We start from the raw sequence: 8,840 nt of genomic DNA, 5'->3' as shown, positions 1-8,840 counted from the left end.
TTAGGCCCTCCATGGAATGCTCCTGCTTTACTGTCTCAATTCAATCTGTAGTGCTGTTTATCACCGTTACAGCGTGATTTAAACTTAAAGGCAATGTTTCTGCGTTCGTGGAGACTGCATTTATTGCAAACACTGCATACAGTATGTCGGAACAATCGAAAATTGCCTTTCAATTTCAATCGCTCTATACCACTGAACTTTGGCGATATGGATGGAATCCAGCCCTACATCTCATTTTCTTCACAACATGTACAGTAATATCTGTAGCTCTTCAGTTGTATGTACACCTCATTCTGGCTCTCTACCTTTAAATAAGTAATTTTACTGTACTAGGCCTACTGTAATTTACTTCCTTTATGATGACGAGTTGTTGAACATTGGATGACTAAAAGTGAAAGGACAACCAGAAGTAAGTTTTCATATTTGTAAATATCCACAGTATTTCAAATAAATAAAAATTATACAACATCATAGTTTACCATAACAAATCCATGTAATAATCAACATACTGTATGTATAACATAACCATGACATATGTCACAATGCCATACCACGCCAGCCCAGGTCGAGCTCTGCCAATCACATATTATACACAGGTTCTTCAAGTTTGGGTTGAGTGGCAAAATAAAGAAGTCAACAACAGGTTGCAAGTTCACACGTTTATGAATTAAACTGAATTACTGAGACTCTTTCTCAGCCTGGTCAAAAAGGAGGTCATAACAGTACACAATTAATCAAACAAACAAACTAAACAACCAAAAATACAGGTTCTGGTGCAGTCGAGGGAAGATCTAACAAAATATTAATTCAACTTCAATTCAAGATAAATAAACAATATTCTCTCAAACTTAGTCAGATATTTATAAACTAAACCAGTCACATGGCCACTTCCCTCTTACAAGCACCTTCCCCTGGGTGGTTGCACCTCAAACAAAAAAAGAAACAGTCAGCCAATAAAATGTCAGGGTTGATCATTCAATTATCAAGACAGAAGCATGCACAAGCAATGGAAGCTCATCATCACACGTGAGGCACACACATTACAAGTACAGTACAACACATATACATCTATTTCCATAACTACTTATTAATTCCATACTTTACATATCTTAACATGTGTTCCAATGCTGCTTAGTTTATTCACCAATATGTAAGGAAATGTTCAGGCTTCAGGTTTGGCAATAGTGGAGTAGATAACAGAATGGTCCACCTCTAAACTTTCTTCCAGCCTGCAAAAAGCAAATAGAGTTTTTATATGAGTATATTCAAACATTTCAAATAAACAGACTTCCAGAAATAGGTTATATGGAAAAGGACTGAACTGATAGTGAGTGCACTCTTACCTGGCAGTAGGACTGGGGAGGGGGAACGGGATGCTGGCGTACTGGAGGTTGTCTGTCACATTGGCCTTTATGGCTTTCACTGTGGAGTATACAACATCATCTCCACCATGGGGTCTGGAGAGTTGGGCCCCGTCAATGGAGCTTTGGAACTGCTGGAAGTCAAAGGTAGCGTAATGAGGGTCAGGAGGGTTCTGCAGAGCTGGTGGCTCGACCACAGAGTACAGAGAACTGTCTTGGTGGTGGGTGTGAGAGGGAGGCAGTTGAACGTTGGCATAGAGGGCATTTTCCTGTTCCTCCGTTCTAGTTTCCTGTGATGCTGGGTCATTACTGGTCCTTCTACTGGATAAGACTGGGTCTTGATAGTACTAAAGGTTGGAATCAGCCAAAAAAAGACAAAATGTTTGATATTTTGACTCCTCAACATACCTTCGTCTATTGGTTAAACTAAGTATCATGTTACTGGGGAAGAATGGAAGCTTGTTCTTGAATGTTGTTCAAATACCATGAACACTTACTGCGTTCAAAACTTCATATAACACTATTGCACTGACATGCTATTGGTATTGTGAATTAGAGTGTATATGCTGAGTTCCACTCACCTCTTTGTCCACAGCAGTCCTTTGACATAATTTGAACGGGATCTTCCTGTCAAAGAAACCACATTTCTTTGGTGGGACAAATAGGTACCACAAGGCCATCATACTCTGCTTTATGATGTTTCTAGACTTACCACATCCATAAGAACACAAGAAGTATGATCACCATGAAAACTGCGGCCGCGGAACCAATGTAAACTGACATTTGGACAGTCTTTGTAGCTGAAAATGACGCAGGGTACAGTACATGAAAAAATACATTCAAGGGAATTCCCATTTAGAACATAATGATTCAGGAGAACAGGACATTTCCCTCTACACTCACTATGATTGGCACCCTGTATGGTCAGAGACACCACAGTAGACTTGTGAGCCCCTTCTCTGTTCCTGGCCTCACAGAAGTACTGTCCACTGTCAGAGGAGTTTAGAGAGGTCAATCTCAACACCTCTCCTGAACCTGTCTGTGAGGTGTCTGTTCCAACCTTCCTAAACCAGGTGTAGTTCTCCACTGCTGGGTTGGCATGACTGCTGCAGGTCAGGTTCACAGAACTTCCCTCTAACAGTGGGACAGAGAGACTGACTGATACCAAGGTGTTCCTTGGGGGATCTAAAGTAAGCAGAAAAAAATTGAACAATTTAACTTTTGATATCTGCTCAATATTTAGTAACGATGAATCCAAACACAAACAGTCCTGGCCAACAGGGTTGGTGTCAAGTTCATCTACATTCATGCCAGGTGAGACTGAGATTGCATTGCTTTCCTATGGATACATTCCATGTCCAATTCAACTGAAAGGAATTTAATTGTGATTTACCCCAACTCTGTAGACCTGTTATGCTTACATTGTAGTGAAAAACTGTTGCAATATCTTGGATATTACACTCCAAGATACTGCAACAACACAGTTTTAACAACCTGCTTCCCTATAAAGAAAGCAAACACAACTTTGCACATAAAACTGACATCCTCACATAGCATGTACAGTTAACTTACACAGAACATCAAGAAACAGGAGTGATGAGTTGAGGGCTCCATGTTTGTTCCTTGCCTCACAGTAATACCTCCCTGAGTTAGCAGGAGAAACCTTCTCAAGTATCAACTGAGTCCCTGACTGGATAGGGCTGCTCCCATTGACTCTGTACCAGGTGTAGCTCACTGCTGAGTTAGCATGGCTGCTACAGGTCAGATTCACAAAGATGCCCTCTACCACTGGACCAGAGGGACTGACTGACACAGAGGTGTCCTCAGGAGGGTCTGAAAGTTACAACAAGCTCAAGTACATTAGTTGAAGAGTGGTCCTGTTCTTTAAAATAGCCTACTGACCACACAAAGTAACTCATGTTGGCCTACAGTTATTCAGTTCATTAGTGTTGATGGTCAATTAAACCGTGAATACTCACACTGAACGTTGAGTGAAGTTACATTAGACTTGACATTACTGACTTCATTTTGTGCCTGGCAGTAGTACCCTCCACTGTCTGTGAGCTTGATGCTACGAATGGTGTGACTCTGCGATGGTGTCAGAGTTGCAAGGGACTGCCCACTCTCCTTATACAGGATGTAGGCCAACACATGGGGGTTTGCACTGCAGCTACAGGTGAGAGTGACTGAGTTACCCTTAGTAACATCTCCAGATGGACTGACTGACAATGTGACATTCTTTGGAGCATCTGTAGGAGAGGGAGTAAGGTTACAAGTGTTTATATGATGTTGAACATATTTCTCTGTATCGAACCACAACACTACTACAGTACTTCTCACCACACATTTGGTTGTCTGTGCACTTCACAAAACCAATAGACTGAACTTTCATCCCTTATAGTGGTTCCAGTAAATATAATGGGTCAGAATATATTTATTAACGTTCTCAGAACAGTTTTGCATTTCGTTAGTAGCCATCATTAGGTTATGGTGAGAGCAAATAACACATCAACATGAACAGCATCCTCAAACTGCTCAACATCCTCTTCAAGTAATCACAATGCAAACACACAGCCACGGTCAGGAAATAGACATTGCCTTGCATCACGGCAAATTTGTTATCAAGCACATTGACATTCACACCAAAAGATCAAGGGATGTTGTATGTGAAAACATTATGCTATCTACAGTTGAAGTCAGAAGTTTACCTGCACTTAGGTTGGAGTCATTAAAACTCGTTTTTCAACCACTCCACAAATTTCTTGTTAACCTTTCTAGGGTCGGGGGAAATATCCTGAATTTCCGCCTGTCTGACGAGCCCAAAGTAAACTGCCTGTTACTCAGGCCCAGAAGCTAGGATATGCACCTAATTGGTAGAATTGGATGAAAAAACATCCAGAAGTTTCTAAAACTGTTAAAATAATGTCCGTGAGTATAACAGAACTGATATGGCAGGCAAAAACCCGAGGCAAATCCAACCAGAATCTTTTTTGTTGAGATCCCATCAACTTCAAATGTGAAGCTATTGAAAACTATGACTTCCGCCTCCCAGATTGCAGTTCCTATGGCTTCCACTAGATGTCAACAGTCTTTATACATGGTTTCAGGCTTGTTTTTTGAAAAACCAATGAGTAATAGTTGTTTATCCATGGGGAGAGGTAAGGCAAAAGTAGTCTCTTTGTGCGCTTGAATGAGGGCGCGCTCTTCGTTATTTTCCTTCCCTATTGAACATACTAGTCTCCATATGAAATATTATCATTTATTTAGATATTAGAATACCTGTGGATTAATTAGAAACGTCGTTTGACTTGTTTGGACAAACTTTACCAGTAACTTTGGGACTTCTTTGTCTGCATGTTGAACGGGTGGATCACTGAACTCAATGACGCCTACTAAACAGACTTTTGGGGATATAAAGAAGGACTTTATCGAACAAAGTGACCATTCATTGTGTAGCTGGGACCCTTGGGATTGCAAACAGGGGAAGATCTTCAAAGGTAAGTGCTTTATTTTATCGCTATTAATGATTTTGTGACTCCTGTGCTGGCTGAAAACATATGTTGTTGTGGGGCGCTATGCTTTCGCTGTAAAGCCTAGTGTAAATCGAACAGCGCGGTTCGATTACCAAGATTCTAAGCTAAAGAATCATGTATGACACTTGTATTTTCATGAATGTTTAATATTACGATTTTGTACTTTGAATTTGGCGCACTCCGATTTCACCAGATGTTGTCGAAATTGCGCGCTAAGAGGTTTTAACAAACTATAGTTTTGGCAAGTCGGTTAGGACATCTACTTGTGCATGACACAAGTAATTTTCCCAACAATTGTTTACAGACAGATTATTTCATTTATAATTCACTGTATCACAATTCCAGTGGCTCAGAAGTTTACATACACTAAGTTGACTGTGCCTTTAAACAGATGTCATGGCTTTAGAAGCTTCTGATAGGCTATATGACATTATTTGAGTCAATTGGAGGTGTAACTGTGGATTTATTTCAAGGCCTACCTTCAAACTCAGTGCCTCTTTGCTTGACATAATGGGAAAATCAAAAGAAATCAGGCAAGACCTCAGAAAAAAGATTGTAGACCTCCACAAGTCTGGTTCATCCTTGGGAGCAATTTCCAAATGCCTGAAGGTACCACATTCATCTGTACAAACAATAGTATGCAAGTATTAACACCATGGGACTACGCAGCCGTCATACCGCTCAAGAAGGAGACGCGTTCTGTCTCCTAGAGATGAGCGTACTTTGGTGCGGAAAGTGCAAATCAATCCCAGAACAAGAGCAAAGGACCTTGTGAAGACGCTGCAGGAAACAGGCACAAAAGTATCTATATCCACAGTAAAACGGGTCATATATCAACATAACCTGAAAGGCCGCTTAGCAAGGAAGAAGCCACTGCTCCAAAACCGCCATAATAAAGCCAGACTACGGTTTGCAACTGCACATGTGGACAAAAATCATACTTTTTGGAGAAATGCCCTCTGGTCTGATGAAACAAAAATGGAACTGTTTGGCCATAATGACCATCGTTATGTTTGGAGGAAAAAGGGGGAAGCTTGCCAGCCGAAGAACACCATCCCAACCGTGAAGCACGGGGGTGGCAGCATCATGCTGTGGGGGTGCTTTGCTGCAGGAGGGACTGGTGCCCTTCACAAAATAGATGGCATCATGAGGCCGGAAAATTATGTGGATGTATTGAAGCAACATCTCAAGACATCAGTCAGGAAGGTAAAGCTTAGTTGCAAATGGATCTTCCAAATGGACAATGACCCCAAGCATACTTCTAAAGTTGTGGCAAAATGGCTTAAGGACAACAAAGTCAAGGTATTGGAGTGGCCATCACAAATCCCTGACCTCAATTCTCGAGAAAATTTGTGGGCAGAACTAAAAAAGCGTGTGAGAGCAAGGAGGCCTACAAACCTGACTCAGTTACATCAGCTCTGTCAGGAGGAATGGGCCAAAATTCACCCATCTTATTGTGGGAAGCTTGTGGAAAGCTACCCGAAACGTTTGACCCAAGTTAAACAATTTAAAGGCAATGCTACCAAATACTAATTGAGTGTATGTAAACTTCTGACCCATTGGGAATGTGATGAAAGAAATAAAAGCTGAAATAAATCATTCTCTCTACTATTATTCTGACATTTCACATTCTTAATATAAAGTGGTGATCCTAACTGACCTAAGACAGGGAATTTTTTCTAGGATTAAATGTCAAGAATTGTGAAAAACTGAGTTTGGTTAAGGTGTATGTAAACTTCCGACTTCAACTGTACATACGTCTTTCAAAATGCATCCTATTATTTTATCAGAAATAAACCTTGTCTTTTAGCTTTCTTAGGAATATAATGCAATTAAATGAACACCATTCAGAGGCATCCTTGGTGCAGAGCTTTGAATGTACAGTGCATTCGGAAAGTACTCAGACCCCTTGTGTCATGCCCTCCTGTCCGGAGCAGCCAGAGTCTCCCTCCTGTCCGGAGCAGCCAGAGTCTCCCTCCTGTCCGGAGCAGCCAGAGTCTCCCTCCTGTCCGGAGCAGCCAGAGTCTCCCTCCTGTCCGGAGCAGCCAGAGTCTCCCTCCTGTCCGGAGCAGCCAGAGTCTCCCTCCTGTCCGGAGCAGCCAGAGTCTCCCTCCTGTCCGGAGCAGCCAGAGTCGCCCTCCTGTCCGGAGCAGCCAGAGTCGCCCTCCTGTTCGGGGCAGCCAGAGTCGCCCTCCTGTTCGGGGCAGCCAGAGTCGCCCTCCTGTTCGGGGCCCGCTGCGAGGGTCCCCAGTCCGGGGTCGGCGGTAAGGGTCTCCGCTCCAGAGGCGCCACTCAAGAGGCGCCACTCTGTTTTGTGTATTTGCACCTTGCAGAACTGTTCGTTTGTCGTTTTGTTGTTTTCGTTCTAGTATTCGTATTTATTAAAAGGATTATGAATACTTACCTCGCTGCACCTTGGTCTTCTCCTTCTCCCGACGACAGCCGTTACACCTTGACTTTTTCCATATGTTATGTTACAGCCTTATTCTAAAATGCATACAATGATATAATGTGCTCATGTTAATTAGATCAGGTATTAACTCACATTGGACATCAAGAGACACTGGAGCAGACGAGAGAAGATCTTGACCTTGAACAGCACATCGGTATCTACCAGAATCCTCACTATTTGCCTGAAACTCTGTTTTTGATACTGATTGTCCATCCCTGAACCAGACAAAAGTTGGATGGTTACTCAGTGTACAGGTTGTGCTACATGTTAGTGTCACCTTCTCTCCCTCTCTCACAGTGGCAGGGTTTACTTCAGCTTTCAGCCCTTGTAGAGAGGAGAAAAACAATCATTACTGAAAATGTTTTGTAGAGTCATGAGAGTGGGCTTTACTTCCGGTATCAAAATTACCTGTCAGAGTTAGTGAAACTGATGTTGTACTGCTCCATGCATTCAGTTTGCCATACTTATTAACTGTCTTAAATCTGAAGAGATAGGAATTTGCATCACTACTATTTAGGTTATTCATTCTCAAGGTGCAGTTGTGTTTATTATTTCCAAGGTATTCTACACGTTGTCCGTATTGCTGGGCCTCAAAGAAATTTGTATCATAATTTTGAGTCTGGAACTTCCAGAAGGTATTTGTTATAGTCTGGTCTGAGGGGTAGTCATAACTGCATCCAAACACCACTGATGACCCTTTTAAGGCACATGGAGCTGTATCGTTGAAAGTCACCTCCCAATTACTCTCACAATCACCTTTAAAAAACAACAAAACAAAAAAAGAGTTAATGTTGTCACATTTATCTACAACACTGATAGATACAGTGCCAATTTGCCATTTAAAGGTTTAGGAAAATAGAGCATTCCTGTGTGTGGCCTACCTTCAGATATGTTAATCAGTCACTTCTGTATTTTGTTCATTAGAAGAGTGAGTTGCTCTGTAATCTCAGATAAGATTTTCCTTCCCTTTGAGGTTTATAATTTGACATGGTTGGGTAGGTTACTTTCTAAATAGAATCCGGTACAGTTACTAGTTACCTGTCCCAAAATGTTATCAGTGACATAACCTTTGGACTACCCAAACTCAGTAACATAATCTGACTACATTTGAATTACTTTCCCTTTAAAAGGCATTAGCAGAGGCAAAAATAATTCTTCAAGCGCATTTGGTGTGTCACCATAGTGGTCCCTGACTTGTGGTCAGACTCGTTCAGGTGGAACAAACGTAAACTTGTGCGTTATTTCCATGCTGAATTGAATGTCATTAGAAAACAGAAAGGTGTCACAATTGTCGTAACTTTGAGGAAGAGTGGACCAAGGTGCAGCGTGAGAGAAATACATCTTCTTTAATGAAGACAAACGAACGTGAAGCTATACAAACAAATAGTGCTGACACTAAACACTACACATAGACAATTACCCACAATAGCCTACTGCCTATGGCTGCCTTAAATATGGCTCCCAATCAGAAACAATGAATGACAGCTGTCTCTG

At 41.7% G+C, this 8,840-nt stretch overlaps 1 protein-coding gene across 1 annotated transcript; it reads right to left on the bottom strand.

The window, feature by feature from the left end:
• Window positions 1-650: 650 nt before the first annotated feature.
• LOC139573449 (B-cell receptor CD22-like) lies at window positions 651-8,823 on the bottom strand. Its single transcript, XM_071396903.1, has 9 exons — window positions 7,755-8,823; window positions 7,440-7,670; window positions 3,341-3,610; window positions 2,934-3,194; window positions 2,265-2,546; window positions 2,074-2,161; window positions 1,943-1,988; window positions 1,344-1,708; window positions 651-1,229 (listed from the first exon to the last, which is right to left on the bottom strand). The coding sequence occupies exons 1-9, from the start codon at window positions 7,870-7,872 to the stop codon at window positions 1,163-1,165; spliced, it is 1,728 nt and encodes a 575-aa protein (XP_071253004.1). The 5' UTR covers window positions 7,873-8,823; the 3' UTR covers window positions 651-1,162.
• Window positions 8,824-8,840: the final 17 nt, after the last annotated feature.

Source organism: Salvelinus alpinus, chromosome 4, assembly GCF_045679555.1.
Source record: "Salvelinus alpinus chromosome 4, SLU_Salpinus.1, whole genome shotgun sequence".
Taxonomy (NCBI): Eukaryota; Metazoa; Chordata; class Actinopteri; order Salmoniformes; family Salmonidae; genus Salvelinus; species Salvelinus alpinus.
Note: the sequence above shows the minus strand (reverse complement) of the source record. Positions and strands in the feature narration are given on the sequence as shown.